General features: G+C 55.3%; 2 protein-coding genes across 4 annotated transcripts in view; one reads left to right on the top strand and one right to left on the bottom strand.

The window, feature by feature from the left end:
* Positions 1 to 3,185: 3,185 nt before the first annotated feature.
* rpl35a (ribosomal protein L35a) lies at positions 3,186 to 7,815 on the bottom strand. Its single transcript, XM_043702391.2, has 5 exons — positions 7,732 to 7,815; positions 7,495 to 7,531; positions 6,687 to 6,839; positions 4,152 to 4,296; positions 3,186 to 3,256 (listed from the first exon to the last, which is right to left on the bottom strand). Exons 2-5 carry the CDS (start codon positions 7,503 to 7,505, stop codon positions 3,233 to 3,235), a joined length of 333 nt encoding a protein of 110 aa, XP_043558326.1. The 5' UTR covers positions 7,506 to 7,531; positions 7,732 to 7,815; the 3' UTR covers positions 3,186 to 3,232.
* Positions 7,816 to 7,952: 137 nt separating this feature from the next.
* The window catches only part of drc9 (dynein regulatory complex subunit 9), a 54,536-nt gene continuing 44,959 nt past the window's right edge, over positions 7,953 to 17,529 (top strand). For 2 of the 3 annotated variants that reach the window (XM_043702388.2, XM_043702386.2), the window contains exon 1: positions 7,953 to 8,220. In XM_043702388.2, the coding sequence (XP_043558323.1) occupies positions 8,135 to 8,220 (86 nt within the window). In that variant the 5' untranslated portion in view covers positions 7,953 to 8,134. Of the gene's footprint in view, positions 8,221 to 16,487; positions 16,558 to 17,529 lie in introns of those variants that run through there. The other variant, XM_087993518.1, reaches the window with a different exon arrangement.

Here is a 17,529-nt window from a genome sequence, read left to right as displayed (position 1 = left end):
AACATCCAGGCCTGAACTGATAAGTGGCAAATAACATTCACGCCACTCAAGTCCCAGGCAATAACCATTTCGAACAAAAGACAATCTAACCACCATCCCAAGACATTCACTGGAATTATCATGCCTGCATCTCCCACTATCAACATCCTGGGATTACTATTGGCCAGAAGCTGAACTGGACTATCTCTTTTAAATATTGTGGCTAGGAATCCTGTGGCAAATGACTCAACTCCTGGTTCCCCAAGGCCTGTCCTCCATCTAAAAGGTACAACTTGGAAGAGTGATGGAATACTCCCCACTTACCTGATGAGTACAACTCCAACAACACTAGCAGCAATGTCAATCATCCACAGAATGCACTGAAGAAATTCATGAAGGCTTCTAAGACAGTACTTACCAAAATCATGGCCAATACCATCTAGGACAAGGGCAGTAGATAAATGCGAAAATGACCATTTGCAAGTTCCTCTCCAAACCATTTGCTATCCTGATGTACATATGAAGAAGGAACAGGCTTAGCCTTTTAAGCCTGCTCCACCATTCATTAAGATCATGGCCATTCTAATTTTGACCTCAACTCTACATTCCTGCATATCTCCAATCATTTTTGATCTCCTTCGTAATCAAGGTTCTACCTACCTTTGCCTTAAAAGTATTTATAGGTACTGCATTTATTTTGAGGAAAAAAGTTACGATTCTCAACTCAGAACAAAATGTTTCCTCATGTGTTTAAAATGGGCACCCTCTTATTTTTAAACTATGACCCATAATTCTTGATTCTCCCTCAAAGGGAAACAGCCTTGCAACGTTCACCTAGTCAAATTGTCTCAGTTTTCTATTTTTCAATTATCTCCAACTGTTCTAAATTCCAGAGAATATGGGACCAGCCTGTCTGACCTTCCTTTGTGGAATTAACAGAATGCCTTATGATGTTGTCTTGTAAACTTTCTCTGAATTACTTCCAATGCACCTTTCTGTAAGTATGGTGACCAGTACTGTAAAGGTACTCCAGATGTGGTCTCATGTGAAGTATGCCCTCCCAATTCTTGCATTCAATTCCCCTCACTCTATATTTGTATCATTAGTTCATTTTTTGGTTTTGAATACTATGCACATCGTTGTGTCTTTTTATTATTTTTGTAACTTCTAGTAATTGATTTGCTCTTTGATCCACAGTGACTGGAAGGTGCACACAGTCTATCATTTCCCATATTAACGCCTAACTCTGTTGCATTTACCCCACTCTATGATTCATCACAACCTCCCAGACTTGGGGCCTTGCCCCCACTATTTTTAAGACCCATTCCACTTTCTTAGTTATGTGGTTTGCAAAAACACCAGTCCTAGCATGGTTTAGGTTTAAACTAAGGTGTGAAGCTGCTCAAACGTTTTAACACTTGACTACATATGTTTGGCATGACTCTCAATAGTATACGGCAGCTTCCAAATATTGCAGTTTTGAGTTAATTCGTTACGTTGCTTTTTTAGTATTAATATACACAATTCTAGTAAAGTTGTTAAATATTGATAAGCTTCAGCTCATTAACAGATACTCTCACCAATAAACAAGCTTGTGTCAAATCTTGCTCTGATGTTTGGCTTGACTTTCCTCCCTTTCTAACACCAGTGAGCAAACTTATAGAATTTCTGTGATGTCATTTCTTTTAAAAGAATCCTATGCACTAAAACAAAGCACACACAATGCATTCATAGTTTAATATTACTTTTATATATTTTTCATTCTTCTTATTATAAATTGCAGTATGTCCTAGTGGTGTGCCTATTCTGTTGCATATGGGCAATTTGGACACTTCACAAAAGCTTCAGCTCCACAAGCTTGAGCAGCAGCTGGCGTGACGTCACTGTGATACATCTGCAAATCAGAGTTTGAGGTGGTTACATCACAATGCTGGGGCATGCTGGCAGATAGGGAATAGTTGACCACCAGCAAGAGATAGTTCAGGAGTCCAAAGTTCTACTTTTTAATCAGTTTTCTGTTCTACTGAAGGAAAATAAATGAGAAAAACAAAACCTGGGAGTCAGAAGAACTAGCAGCTAGAGCTATGTTAAAAAGAGCAAGCAGACCCTGAAAAATTGTAATCTGAATTACTTCCAATGCAACTGAAAAGATGGTTAACCCACCCCTTCCTTTTAAGATCACTCACTATTCTCTATGGAGTGTTTGAAGTATGCATATTCAAATAATTATGATGGCTTGCAAGATCCCAACAAGCAGTTTTAGTGGTTATAAACTTTTGCCTTGAATTCAGATGAATGCCCATAAATGCTCTTTCCCAAATCTTGCATGCTAGGCACAAAATAACAGAAGCTTTCCAATAGCTATCCATAGAATAACACAGGAAACGGACTAATCAACTCTGTGCGTAGCACTCCTGATTTTATCCAATTTTCCCACATCACTGCAATGTTTAATCCAGGTATGTATCTAATTCCCTTTGAAAGCTATTACTGCATCTGTATTCACAAATGACAGTGCAATCCAAATTCCAACCAATTGTTGCGTAAATGTTTATCCTCATGTCACCTCTGGCTCTCATCAGGCAGCTTAAATGCATTTACCAAAGATACTGCCACACAATATCAAAGTTTCTCCTTACTTATGCAATCCCACATAACTGTAATCCTTTTTAGCAAATTTCTTCTGAATACTTTAGCAATAAAATAAGAGCATACATAAAGTGGCATGTGCAGAAATGGGCACATACTCCCAATCGGTGCTGAACTAGTATTCTGTCTTAGCATACTTTCCTGGCTCTTGTCCTCTACCTCAATGAAATGTACAGGATCCTCAGCTTTATAAAAACTTGTTCTGTCAACTACTTGCAACACTCCAAATTTGGAGCAATTAACTGGTATTTTTCTCTTCATTCTCCCAATCAAAATCTCAAATTTTATTTTTGCAAGAATGAGTTTGATCAGCTGTTCCATATATAAATTTTAAACAAATATTGCATAACGGAGGCAATACATATACGTTAAACAAAGGGAAGCATAAGCCTAAGCATATCCATTGCAGATTTCATGAACAGTGCAAAACTGTTTAATAGCAAACAAACATCAACACTTACATAGATACAGATGTGTAAAGTGGTCATGCAATTTCTATTTTAAAACTTTGTTCCATGATCACTTCCATTCACAAATAATAACACAAAACCAGGCAATTTAATTCATTTTAATATTTATTGTCAAATTTATGTACAGCTGTGCTTTAGATCCTTGATGGGTACAGCATCTGGAAATTTAAAAAAAAACTCAAGGTGAATATATAAAATGAACCATCTACCAACAGTTTAACATTTCCATCAAATGGGTCACAATACATTTAAGCTGTGCTTAAATGGAGAAACACATTTGCCCAGCTCTACTCTCTTTGGTGTCATCACTAGCCATTTTATTTCCATGAGATTTTGAAATTTCTGTAAGCTTTGTGCAATTGAGCAGATACAGCTTGATTATAAGCAAACAAACTCGCTCACAGTTGCGTTTTTTTCCCAAAACAAATCAATGATTGCCTCAATTGACTAGTTAAGCTGAATCCAATAAATAGTACTAGTATTCTTCAAAAAATATTGCAAAACAAATGGAAGACCTGGTTGCAATTAAGACTGTACCAAAATTAATTGCCCCAGATGTGACTTGAGCATCTAGAGACTGCAAGAAATCTAAACCCTTTTTTATCTCACATAGCAAAATATCTAAATACGAAGTGGCTCATAAAACAAACAAATCAGCAACATGGTCAGCCTTCACAAGTATTTTCTAATATGCCATTGCAGAAAGAACTATATCCCTGATTCGACAGCTCAGTGTTTTCTGTCAAAAACACCTGAAGCTATACAGCATTTAAATTAGATGATGTGTCCAAGTGAATCAAACGGTACAGACTGCTGAATAATGCATGATTTTAAACCAGATATCAAAACATGTTTTAAAACATTATCAAGCTGGTGAACCTTTTCACGAAAACAGCTCAAACCATATGTGATGAAAGCAGAATTTTGATCACATATATAAAAAACAGAACTAATAAACCTCTAAGATCCAGGCCACCATGAGGATTTGTTCAATATTGGAAAATCAAATATAATAAAATCAACGTCCGAAAAAAAGGCAATTCTTGCACTCACCACACGAATCCTATGCCCGATAGCTTTAGCGGGCAGGTTACTACTGAACTTTGCACGGACCATGCCACTGTTTCCGTGAGCACGGGTCACTTTACCCCAAATGACACGAGTCTTGTTTGGTTTACCACCAGGAGTCACAGTCTTGCTTTAAAAAGAAAAAGGAAATTACATTTAAAAACAAAGTGAACAGTGCTTTATAAACTGGAAACCAGTGAAGCAGGAAGCCATCAATGCAATAGGGAACTAATTCCCAGCTAGATGTTATCATTTAGTGGATTTCTAATGTAGGTTTTAGAAGAGTCTGAAGTAAAATAACAATGAAAAATGTAAATAAAAACAGCCACAGGAATTAGATAATCTCTCTATCCCCACCAACCCTCCCAGGAGAGCAAAATTATACCAATCTTAAGGTAAGGTTCTGGGGAGTATTGCTGAAGAAAGAGATCTTGGACGGAAGGTTTTAGTTCCTTGAAAGTGGAATCACAGGTAGATAGGATAGTGAAGAACACATTTGGAATGCTATCTTTTATTGGTCAGTGCATCGAGTAAAGGAGTTGGGAGGCCGTGTTGTGGCTGTACATCACACTGGTTAGGCCACATTTGGAATATTGTGTGCAAAGAAAACTTGAAAGGGCTCAGAAAAGATTTACAAGGATGTTGTCAGGGTTGGAGGATTTCAGCTACACAGAGAGACTGAATAGGCTATTTTCACTGGAGCATCAGAGGCTGAAGGGTTATATGGAGCTTATATGGAGATAAAGCAGGAACAGGATACTGATTAAGGATGATCAGCCATGATCATATTGAATGGTAGTGCAGGCTCGAAGGGCAGAATGGCCTACTCCTGCACCTATTGTCTTATAAGGGTTTATAAAATCATGAGGAGCATGGATAGCATATTTTCCCTGAGGTGGGTTGGGGTGGGGGGTCCAGAACTAGAGGGCATTGGTTTAGGGTGGAAAGGGAAAGATTCAAAAGGGACCTAAGGGGCAACATTTTCACACAGAATGGTGAGTGTGTGGAATGAGCTGCCAGAGGTGGTGGTGGAGGCTGGTTCAATCACAGCATTTAAAGGCCATGATGTGGAGAAGCCAGCGATGGAATGGAGTGGACAAAGTTAAAAATCACACAAAACACCAGGTTATAGTCTAACAAATTTATTTGGAAGCACTAGCTTTTGGAGCACTGGCCCTTCATCAGGTAGCTGCGGAGCAGGACCATAAGACACAATTTATAGCAAAAGATTACAGCGTCATACAACTGAAATGATATATTGAACAAACCTACATTGCTGTCGTTTAGAATGCACAATCGTGCAAACCCAGTCTCTCACAGGCTTATATTCCATCACACTCACACAATTTATCAAGCACGCAGACACACCATCTGTCTGTCTCTCTCTCGCTCTCTCTCACACACACACCCAATGGGGTGAATTTGCATTTGCAGTTACATTCTATAATTTTACAAATTCCACTTTGGAAATAAAACCATTCTAACTCAAGACTGGGATACACAGTCTCTCACCTCATACCTTTAATGCATTGTCTGAGCTGAGATGTCACTTTTTAAAATAAAACCCATGTCATCTCGAGAATATGACTTGAAAGAAGTTCTGGGATTTACATATTAATGAACTGAAATCTGCAAGCCATTCTAAAAGATGAAAGACTTAGCAGCAATCTATGTTTGTTCAATGTACCATTTCAGTTGCATGACACTGTAATCTTTTGCTATAAATTCTGTGTCTTATGGTGTTGCTCCATAGCTATTTGATGAAGGAGCAGTGCTCCAAAAGTTAGTGCTTCCAAATAAACATGTTGGACAATAACCTGATGTTGTGTGATTTTTAACATTTAAAAGGCATCGGGTAGGTACAGGAATAGAAAGGGTTTAGAGGGATATGGGCCACATCCTGGCAAACAGGACTAGATTAATTTAGGATATCTAGTTAGCACGGACACGTTGGACCGAAGGGTCTGTTTCTATGACGTACATCTCTAGAACGCCAACTCAGATACAAGATAAAAGCTCAATGCAACTGTAGGTACAGTTAAGATGAAAAACCCATAAACAATGAAGTCAAAATAAATACAACACTGAACATTAAAATCATATTGACAACCATACAGAAATGGTGGAGTTTTTCCATTATCGCCAAGTTAAAGGTTAGTGAATTCAAAATCTTCATGAAAAACAAATTCAAAGTGAGATCTACAGTAAACTGGAGACATTTATAAGGATGCATTTTAAACTATAATACATTTTAAACCTGGTCAAATTCTAAAAGACCAATATGAAGTGTGTAATAAATTTTGGTCTTGTTAAAATGAGAAATACTGCACAAACCAACATGCTTATTCCATCACAAAGGCAATTCACTGGAGCAAACACAGTTGGCACCAAATACCACAAAACTTAGAATGCAAGGATAAAAAACACAGCAAGTTAATTCAAACAACCCCATTTTCCCAGCAACAGTTGTGCAATGAACATTACAAGTTGGTCAAAGGAATATAGCATATGCACACGTACTTCTTTGCTTTATAGACATAAGCACATCTCTTGCCGAGGTAAAATTCTGTTTCATTGCGGCAATAAACACCCTCAATCTTCAGTAGGGCAGTGTGCTCTCTCTGGTTTCGAAGGCCTCGTTTATAGCCTGTAAATACAGCTTTGCACCACAACCTACAGAATAAAATACAATAAGCTTTGTCTTTCATACATATGCACAAGTTCAAAATTTTAAAAAACCCCATGAAATCAAAGATTTCCAGACAGATAAATTAGAAAGACTTCAGATGAAAGGTCACTTGGTCAGAATGTACTGCTTCTTTCAGGATGATTCCTGATCGTTTTTACAACATTTTGTTTTAATTTTGGATTTCGAATATCCAATATTTTGAAGGTTCCATTGAACAATCTTAGCCAAAACATTTATCTATTATTTCCACTGTCAGCCTGATGCACTTCCAGAATTTTGTTTATTTCGAGGACAGATTATTTTCTTTTTGGGGAAAATAATGTCAGATCTGAAATTTGTTCACTACCCCCCAGAGGTTACTGGTCACTTAGTTGAAAAATCTCATTAATTTTACAGTGTGCCAAAGATGCCATTAAATTCAACCCAGAAAGAGGACTGCAATGCAAGGCTGAGAAGGTATACGAAAACTGGATAGGCCTTCATCACTAGCCGAATCGATAATCCATATTAACGGGCATCAGAGGAAAAACGAACACGTTTGCAGAAGGGCTCCGGCATTCTGCCCTCAACTCCTTTATAATTTAAGAAGCAGCCCCAACCTCAGTGAGTCTGCGATCACCAGCAGCATCAGCCTCTTACCTTCCAGGCATTGCGAGCGCGCTCGGGGCAGCTGGATCTGAGGGGAAAAAAAAAGGTCGACAGTCAACACCAAGTGCAATCCGTTCGCTATCGCAAACATCCACTGCCACAAACTCTCTCCGATAACAAATATCCAAAGCTCACGACATCATACAACAAGCGAACCTAGTATGAGTTGCCATCATATAATCAACGACACTTAAATCGCTGTTAGAAACTAGCTCATCTCGAACTCACCGCCGGCCCTAATACCAAGATGGAGGGAAGAGGCTGCAGCAAGGCAGGCCGGGAAATTAACCGGCGGAAGCGGCCAATTCACCCAAAACTGAACCAAATCATCAACTCAAACAGGCAATAAACTGAACCAAATTATAAACGGAAACAAATATTTTTCAAACAGTTGCAGTTGAAAAAAAAGGGCAATTTCACTAATAAAAATATTCAATGCGAGAATTAATTCCTTCAAAGAAAAATATGATAGGTAGAAATGTATTTTAAATGCACATTTATTTTACATATGTTTACATTCTCCGTCCCATCGACGTTTTGCTTCGTGAATGATGAACTCGTCTGTAAGGCAAGGCCGTGGACAGCTCAGTGAGTGTAAGCCCCGAACGGTTTCCACGGTAACAGGTCAATCATGTCTACAACCAGAATGAAGGGAGAGGATCTTTGTAACTCTCCCAATACTGATACTCCATCAACCGTAAATAATGGCAAGGAACGGTGAGTTAGTCTGAGAGACATTTTCTGAGCAGTTATTCGTGATCTCAATAGGGAAAGCAAACAATCAAAGCCGAACAGACATGGCTGGAAAAACTCATCAGGTCTGGCAGCACGGCGGGGGGGATGAAGAGTTAACGTTTTGGGTTCAGTGACTCTTTTTCAGAACTGACTGCAGCAAGGCAAATGCTAAAGGGGGCAACAGGGGAGAGGGGCAGGTGTACGGGGGGGAGGAGACGATGGGGGGAGGAGACGATGGGGGGGGAACGATGGGGGAGGGGAAACGATGGGGGGGAGGGGAAACGATGGGGAAACGATGGGGGGGGGAACGATGGGGGGGGGGAACGATGGGGGGGGGAAACGATGGGGGGGGGAAACGATGGGGGGGGGGAAACGATGGGGGGGGAAACGATGGGGGGGGGAAACGATGGGGGGGGGGGAAAACGATGGGGGGGGGGGAAAAACGATGGGGGGGGGGAAAAACGATGGGGGGGGGGAACGATGGGGGGGGGAAACGATGGGGGGGGAGGAAACGATGGGGGGGGAGGAAACGATGGGGGGGGGGGAAACGATGGGGGGGGGGGAAACGATGGGGGGGGAAACGATGGGGGGGGGAAACGATGGGGGGGGGGAACGATGGGGGGGGGAAACGATGGGGGGGGGGAACGATGGGGGGACGAACGATGGGGGGGACGAACGATGGGGGGGTGGAACGATGGGGGGAGGAACGATGGGGGGGTGGAACGATGGGGGGAGGAACGATGGGGGGGGGGAACGAACGGGGGGGGGAGAGAACGGGGGGGGAGAGAAGGGGGGGAGAGAACGGGGGGGGGGAGAGAACGGGGGGGGGAGAGAACGGGGGGGGGGAGAGAACGGGGGGGGGGAGAGAACGGGGGGGGGGGGAGAGAACGGGGGGGGGGGGAGAGAACGGGGGGGGGGGAGAGAACGGGGGGGGGAGAGAGAACGGGGGGGGGAGAGAACGGGGGGGGGGAGAGAACGGGGGGGGGAGAGAACGGGGGGGGGAAGAGAGAACGGGGGGGGAGAGAGAACGGGGGGGGGGGAGAGAGAACGGGGGGGGGGGGAGAGAGAACGGGGGGGGGGGGAGAGAGAACGGGGGGGGGGGAGAGAGAACGGGGGGGGGGGAGAGAGAACGGGGGGGGGGGAGAGAGAACGGGGGGGAGAGAGAACGGGGGGGGAGAGAACCGGGGGGGGGGGAGAGAACGGGGGGGGGGGGAGAGAACGGGGGGGGGGGGAAGAGAACGGGGGGGGGGGGAGAGAACGGGGGGGGGGGGGAGAGAACGGGGGGGGGGGGAGAGAACGGGGGGGGGGGGAGAGAACGGGGGGGGGGGGAGAGAACGGGGGGGGGGGGAGAGGGGGGGGGGGAGGGGGGGGGGGGAGGGGGGGGGGGGAGAGGGGGGGGGGAGAGAAGGGGGGGGGAGAACGGGGGGGGGGAGAGAAGGGGGGGGGGGAGAGAAGGGGGGGGGAAAGAACGGGGGGGGGAAAGAACGGGGGGGGGGGAACGGGGGGAGAGAGAGAACGGGGGAGAGAGAGAACGGGGGAGGGAGAACGGGACGGGGGGGAGGGGGGACGGGGGGGGGGGGGGAGGGGGGACGGGGGGGGGGGGGAGGGGGGACGGGGGACGGGGGGGGAGGGGGGACGGGGGGGGGAGGGGGGACGGGGGGGGGGAGGGAGAACGGGAGGGGGGGGGAGGGAGAACGTGGGGGGGGGAGGGGGGGGGGAGGGAGAACGTGGGGGGGGGGAGGGGGGGGGGAGGGGGGGGGGAGGGAGAACGGGGGGGAGGGAGAACGGGGGGGGGGGGGAGGGGGGGAGGGAGAACGGGAGGGGGGGAGGGGGGGAGGGAGAACGGGGGGTGGGAGAACGGGGGGAGGGGGAACGGGGATGCGGGGGGGAGGGGGGAGGGGGAACGGGGATGCGGGGGGGAGGGGGGAGGGGGAACGGGGATGCGAGGGGGGAGGGGGAACGGGGATGCGGGGGGGAGGGGGGAGGGGGAACGGGGAACGGGGGGGAGGGGGGAGGGGGGAGGGGGAACGGGGGGAGGGGGGAGGGGGAACGGGGGGGAGGGGGGAGGGGGATGCGGGGGGGAGGGGGGAGGGGGATGCGGGGGGGAGGGGGATGCGGGGGGGAGGGGGGAGGGGGATGCGGGGGGGAGGGGGGAGGGGGAACGGGGATGCGGGGGGGAGGGGAGAGGGAGGGGAGGGGGAAGGGGGAGGGGGAAGGGGAGGGGGAGGGGGGAGGGGGAACGGGGATGCGGGGAGGAGGGGAGGGGGAGGGGGGAGGGGGAGGGGGGAGGGGGAAGGGGGAAGGGGGAAGGGGAGGGGGAGGGGGGAGGGGGAACGGGGGGAGGGGGAACGGGGATGCGGGGGGGAACGGGGATGCGGGGGGGAACGGGGATGCGGGGGGGAGGGGGGAGGGGGAACGGGGATGCGGGGCGGAGGGGGAACGGGGGGAGGGGGAACGGGGGGAGGGGGAACGGGGGGAGGGGGAACGGGGATGCGAGGGGGGAGGGGGGAGGAGGGAGGGGGGAGGGGGGAGGGGGGAGGGGGAACGGGGATGCGGGGGGGAGGGGGGAACGGGGATGCGGGGGGGAGGGGGAACGGGGATGCGGGGGGGAGGGGGAACGGGGATGCGGGGGGGAGGGGGAACGGGGATGCGGGGGGGAGGGGGAACAGGGGGGAGGGGGAACAGGGGGGAGGGGGAACGGGGGGGAGGGGGGAGGGGGAACAGGGGGGGAGGGGGGAGGGGGAACGGGGATGCGGGGGGGGAGGGGGGAGGGGGAACGGGGATGCGGGGGGGAGGGGGGAGGGGGAACGGGGAGGGGGGAGGGGGAACGGGGAGGGGGGAGGGGGAACGGGGAGGAGGGAGGGGGAACGGGGATGCGAGGGGGGAGGGGGAAGGGGAACGGGAACGGGGATGCGGGGGGGAGGGGGGAGAGGGAACGGGGATGCGGGGGGGAGGGGGGAGGGGGAACGGGGATGCGGGGGGAGGGGGAACGGGGATGCGGGGGGGAGGGGGGAGGGGGAACGGGGATGCGGGGGGGAGGGGGAACGGGGATGCGGGGGGGAGGGGGGAGGGGGAACGGGGATGCGGGGGGGAGGGGGGAACGGGAACGGGGATGCGGGGGGGAGGGGGAACGGGAACGGGGATGCGGGGGGGAGGGGGAACGGGGATGCGGGGGGGAGGGGGAACGGGGATGCGGGGGGGAGGGGGGAGGGGGAACGGGGATGCGGGGGGGAGGGGGGAGGGGGAACGGGGATGCGGGGGGGAGGGGGGAGGGGGAACGGGGATGCGGGGGGGAGGGGGGAGGGGGAACGGGGATGCGGGGGGGAGGGGGGGAACGGGAACGGGGATGCGGGGGGGAGGGGGGAACGGGAACGGGGATGCGGGGGGGAGGGGGGAACGGGAACGGGGATGCGGGGGGGAGTGGGGAGGGGGAACGGGGATGCGGGTGGGGGAGGGGATGGGGAACGGGGATGCGGGGGGGGAGGGGGGAGGGGGAACGGGGATGCGGGGGGGGAGGGGGAACGGGGATGCGGGGGGGGAGGGGGGAGGGGGATGCGGGGGGGGAGGGGGGAGGGGGATGCGGGGGGGGGAGGGGGATGCGGGGAGGGGGGAGGGGGATGCGGGGGGGGGAGGGGGGAGGGGGATGCGGGGGGGGGGAGGGGGGAGGGGGATGCGGGGGGGGAGGGGGGAGGGGGATGCGGGGGGGGAGGGGGATGCGGGGGGGGAGGGGGGAACGGGGATGCGGGGGGGGGGAGGGGGAACGGGGATGCGGGGGGGGGGGGGGGGAACGGGGATGCGGGGGGGGGGGAGGGGGAACGGGGATGCGGAGGGGGAACGGGGATGCGGGGGGGGAGGGGGAACGGGGATGCGGGGGAGAGGGGGAACGGGGATGCGGGGGGGAACGGGGATGCGGGGGGGAACGGGGATGCGGGGGGGAACGGGGATGCGGGGGGGAACGGGGATGCGGGGGGGAACGGGGATGCGGGGGGGAACGGGGATGCGGGGGGGGGGGGGAACGGGGATGCGGGGGGGAGGGGGAACGGGGGGAGGGGGAACGGGGGGAGGGGGAACGGGGGGAGGGGGAACGGGGATGCGAGGGGGGAGGGGGGAGGAGGGAGGGGGGAGGGGGAACGGGGATGCGAGGGGGGAGGGGGAACGGGGATGCGAGGGGGAGGGGGAACGGGGGGAGGGGGAACGGGGGGAGGGGGAACGGGGGGAGGGGGAACGGGGATGCGAGGGGGGAGGGGGGAGGAGTGAGGGGGGAGGGGGAACGGGGATGCGAGGGGGGAGGGGGAACGGGGATGCGAGGGGGGAGGGGGAACGGGGATGCGAGGGGGGAGGGGGAACGGGGATGCGGGAGGGAGGGGGAACGGGGATGCGAGGGGGGAGGGGGAACGGGGATGCGAGGGGGGAGGGGGAACGGGGATGCGGGGGGGGAAACGGGGATGCGGGGGGGGAAACGGGGATGCGGGGGGGGGGAACGGAGATGCGGGGGGGGGGGAACGGGGATGCGGGGGGGGGGGGGAACGGGGATGCGGGGGGGGGGGAACGGGGATGCGGGGGGGGGGGAACGGGGATGCGGGGGGGGGGAACGGGGATGCGGGGGGGGGGGGAACGGGGATGCGGGGGGGGGGGGGGAACGGGGATGCGGGGGGGGGGAGAGGGGGAACGGGGATGCGGGGGGGGGGGGAAACGGGGATGCGGGGGGGGGGGAGAGGGGGAACGGGGATGCGGGGGGGGGGGGAGGGGGAACGGGGAGGAGGGGGGAACGGGGATGCGGGGGGGGGGAGGGGGAACGGGGATGCGGGGGGGGGAGGGGGATGCGGGGGGGAGGGGGAACGGGGGGGGAGAGGGGGAACGGGGGGGGGTGGAGGGGGAGGGGGGGAGGAGGAACGGGGAGGGGGAGGGGGAACGGGGATGCGGGGGGGGAGGGGGAACGGGGATGCGGGGGGGGAGGGGGAACGGGGATGCGGGGGGGGAGGGGGAACGGGATGCGGGGGGGGAGGGGGAACGGGGATGCGGGGGGGGAGGGGGAACGGGGATGCGGGGGGGGGAGGGGGAACGGGGATGCGGGGGGGGGGGAGGGGGAACGGGGATGCGGGGGGGGAGGGGGAACGGGGATGCGGGGGGGGGAGGGGGAACGGGATGCGGGGGGGAGGGGGGAGGGGGAACGGGGATGCGGGGGGGAGGGGGGAGGGGGAACGGGGAGGGGGGGAGGGGGGAACGGGGGAGGAGGGAGGGGGAACGGGGATGCGAGGGGGGAGGGGGAAGGGGAACGGGAACGGGGATGCGGGGGGGGAGGGGGGAGGGGGGAGAGGGAACGGGGATGCGGGGGGGGAGGGGGGAGGGGGGGAACGGGGATGCGGGGGGAGGGGGAACGGGGATGCGGGGGGAGGGGGGAGGGGGAACGGGGATGCGGGGGGGAGGGGGAACGGGATGCGGGGGGGAGGGGGGAGGGGGAACGGGGATGCGGGGGGGAGGGGGGAACGGGAACGGGGATGCGGGGGGGGAGGGGGAACGGGAACGGGGATGCGGGGGGAGGGGGAACGGGGATGCGGGGGGGAGGGGGAACGGGGATGCGGGGGGGAGGGGAACGGGGATGCGGGGGGGAGGGGGAACGGGGATGCGGGGGGGAGGGGGGAGGGGGAACGGGGATGCGGGGGGGAGGGGGAGGGGGAACGGGGATGCGGGGGGAGGGGGAGGGGAACGGGGATGCGGGGGGGAGGGGGGAGGGGGAACGGGGATGCGGGGGGGAGGGGGAGGGGGAACGGGGATGCGGGGGGGAGGGGGGAACGGGAACGGGGATGCGGGGGGGAGGGGGGAACGGGAACGGGGATGCGGGGGGGAGTGGGGAGGGGGAACGGGGATGCGGGTGGGGGAGGGGATGGGGAACGGGGATGCGGGGGGGGAGGGGGGAGGGGGAACGGGGATGGCGGGGGGGGGAGGGGGAACGGGGATGCGGGGGGGGAGGGGGGAGGGGGATGCGGGGGGGGAGGGGGGAGGGGGATGCGGTGGGGGGGAGGGGGGAGGGGGGAGGGGGATGCGGGGAGGGGGGAGGGGGATGCGGGGGGGGAGGGGGGAGGGGGATGCGGGGGGGGGGGAGGGGGAGGGGATGCGGGGGGGGGAGGGGGGAGGGGGATGCGGGGGGGGGAGGGGGGAACGGGGATGCGGGGGGGGGAGGGGGAACGGGGATGCGGGGGGAGGGGGAACGGGGATGCGGGGGGGGGAGGGGAACGGGGATGCGGGGGAGAGGGGGAACGGGATGCGGGGGGGAACGGGGATGCGGGGGGGAGGGGGAACGGGGATGCGGGGGGGGAGGGGGAACGGGGATGCGGGGGGGAGGGGGGAACGGGGGGAGGGGGAACGGGGGGAGGGGGACGGGGGGAGGGGGAACGGGGATGCGAGGGGGGAGGGGGGAGGAGGGGAGGGGGAGGAGGGGGAACGGGGATGCGAGGGGGGGAGGGGGAACGGGGATGCGAGGGGGGAGGGGGAAACGGGGGATGCGAGGGGGAGGGGGAACGGGGGGAGGGGGAACGGGGGGAGGGGGAACGGGGATGCGAGGGGGGAGGGGGGAGGAGGGAGGGGGGAGGGGGAACGGGGATGCGAGGGGGGGAGGGGGAACGGGGATGCGAGGGGGGGAGGGGGGAACGGGGATGCGAGGGGGGAGGGGGAACGGGGATGCGAGGGGGGAGGGGGAACGGGGATGCGGGGGGGGGAACGGGGGATGCGGGGGGGGAACGGGGATGCGGGGGGGGGGGGAACGGGGATGCGGGGGGGGGGGGGAACGGGGATGCGGGGGGGGGGGGGAACGGGGATGCGGGGGGGGGGGGGACGGGGATGCGGGGGGGGGGGGAACGGGGATGCGGGGGGGGGAGCGGGAGAGGGGGAACGGGGATGCGGGGGGGGGGGGGAAAACGGGGATGCGGGGGGGGGGAGAGGGGGAACGGGGATGCGGGGAGAGGGGGGAACGGGGATGCGGGGGGGGGGGGGGAGGGGGAACGGGGAGGAGGGGGAACGGGGATGCGGGGGGGGGGGGAGGGGGAACGGGGATGCGGGGGGGGGAGGGGGGAACGGGGATGCGGGGGGGGAGGGGGAACGGGGGGGAGAGGGGGAACGGGGGGGGTGGAGGGGGAACGGGGGGGGTGGAGGGGGAACGGGGGGGGAGGGGGGAGGAGGAACGGGGAGGGGGGATGGGGAACGGGGATGCGGCGGGGGGGGAGGGGGAACGGGGATGCGGGGGGGGAGGGGGAACGGGGGATGCGGGGGGGAGGGGGAACGGGGATGCGGGGGGGGGAGGGGGAACGGGGATGCGGGGGGGGGAGGGGGAACGGGGATGCGGGGGGGGGGAGGGGGAATGGGGGTGCGGGGGGGGGGAGGGGGAACGGGGATGCGGGGGGGAAGGGAGATGGGATATCTGGGGAGGGTGAGTCAGAAATAGGGCTGCGGGGTGAGTCAGAGAAAATTGTACAGCACGGCAGCAGATTCTTCAGTCTAACTCATCCATGCCAACCAGATCCCTAAATTAACCTAGTTGTTTACCAGCATTTATAGTAAATGATCATGGTGTCATACACTGATGCGATATACTGAACAAACCTGGATTGCTGTAAAGTCTTTAATCTTTTGGAATAGGTTGCAGGTGCAGGTTGAGATGTAAATCCCAGGACTTCTTTCAAAACACATTCCAAAGATAAATTAAGGTTTTATAAATAAAAAGGTGAGATCTCAGCCAAATTCGGTTCCCATGGGGATGGGCTCAACTGGGACCTTGGGTTCATGTCACATGTCAGGTTACCCCACTGCACCTCTCAAACACACTTATATACTCACACAGATCCTCTCTCAGGTACACACACACACACACACACACCACCCCACACTCTTACCCGTGCGCACACCCTCTCACAGGCATATACTTCATCATATTTGCACATGCACACACTCTCTCCCCCACCCCCCACGCACACACTGTCTGTCCCTCGCACAGGTGCACACACACACATAAGTCTATGGAGTGAATTTGCATTTGCAGAAACATTCTATTCAAAAAGCATACAATCTGCAGGTAGTCAATACTTTTTATAATCCATGTGACATTTTATAAATTTCTACTTTGTAAATAGAACCAGTCTGACTCAAGATTGGAATACATACAGATTCTAACCTCACACCTTTATTGCATTGTCTGAGCTAAGATGTCACCTTTTTTTAGAAAACCTGAAGTTATCTTGGAAATGTGACTTGAAAGAAGTTTCGGGATTACAATGAATTGTAATCTGCAACCCGTTCTAAAAGATGAAAGACCTAACAGCAATCTAGGTTTGTGCAATATATCGCATCAGCGTATGACACTGTGATCTTTTGCTATAAATTCTATGTCCTATGATCCTGGCCCACTAGCTACCTGACAAAGGAGCAGTGCTCCGAAATAAATATAATGTGGCATTGTATGGTTTTTAACTTTGTCCACCCCAGTCCAACACCAGCTCCTCCACATTTTTAAATGTTGTAATTGTATCAGCCTCCACCACTTCCTCTGGCAGCTCATTCCATACACGCACTACCCTTTGCATGAAAAAGTTGCCTCTTAGATCCTTTTAAACACTGTAGAGAATCTAATCTAAAAAAACCTATGCCCTATAGTTTTGGACTCCCCCACCCTGGAAGATAAAACCTTAGCTATTCACCCTGTTCATGCCCCTCATGATTTTATAAATCTCTGTAAGATATCAGCTCAGCTTCTGATGTTCCAGGGAAAATAGCTCTAGCCTATTCAGCTTCTCCCTGTAGCTCAAAGCTGTCAACATCCTTGGAAGTCTTTTCTGACCCCTTTCAACTTTCACAACATCTTTCCTATAGCAGAGAGATCAAAATTGATCTCAGGATTCCAAAAGTGGCCTCAACAATATCCTGTACAACTGCAACATGATATCCCAACTCCTTTACTCAATGCACTGACCAATAAAACAAGCGTAACAAATGCATTCTTCACTACCCTTTCTACCAACTCCACTTTCAAGGAACTATGAACATGCTCCCCAAGGACTCTAATGGCAACACTCCCCAGAACCCTACCATGAACTGTATAAGTCCTGTCCTGATCTGCCTTCCCAAAATGGAACAGCTCATATTTATTGCAATTAAACTTGATCTGCCACTCCCCTGGCCCATCGACCCATTTGGTCGAGTTCTCTTGTACTCTGAGGTAACTTTCTTCACTGCACCACCAGTTTTGATGTCATTTGCAAACTTAAAACTATCATAAGAAATTAAAGCAAATTTTATGAGAGT

This window comes from Chiloscyllium plagiosum, unplaced genomic scaffold, assembly GCF_037043375.1.
Source record: "Chiloscyllium plagiosum isolate Xiang-an unplaced genomic scaffold, Cpla_swu_hap1 HiC_scaffold_13, whole genome shotgun sequence".
Classification (NCBI taxonomy): domain Eukaryota; kingdom Metazoa; phylum Chordata; class Chondrichthyes; order Orectolobiformes; family Hemiscylliidae; genus Chiloscyllium; species Chiloscyllium plagiosum.
This window is presented reverse-complemented; position numbering and strand designations above follow the sequence as displayed.

Coding starts and splice junctions, on each gene's coding strand:
- rpl35a (XM_043702391.2), bottom strand. Junction 4,297..6,686: donor TATGTCTATAAAGCAAAGAA/GTACGTGTGCAT, acceptor TTCTTTTTAAAG/CAAGACTGTGACTCCTGGTG. Junction 3,257..4,151: donor TCGGGCATAGGATTCGTGTG/GTGAGTGCAAGA, acceptor TTAAATTTCCAG/ATGCTGTACCCATCAAGGAT.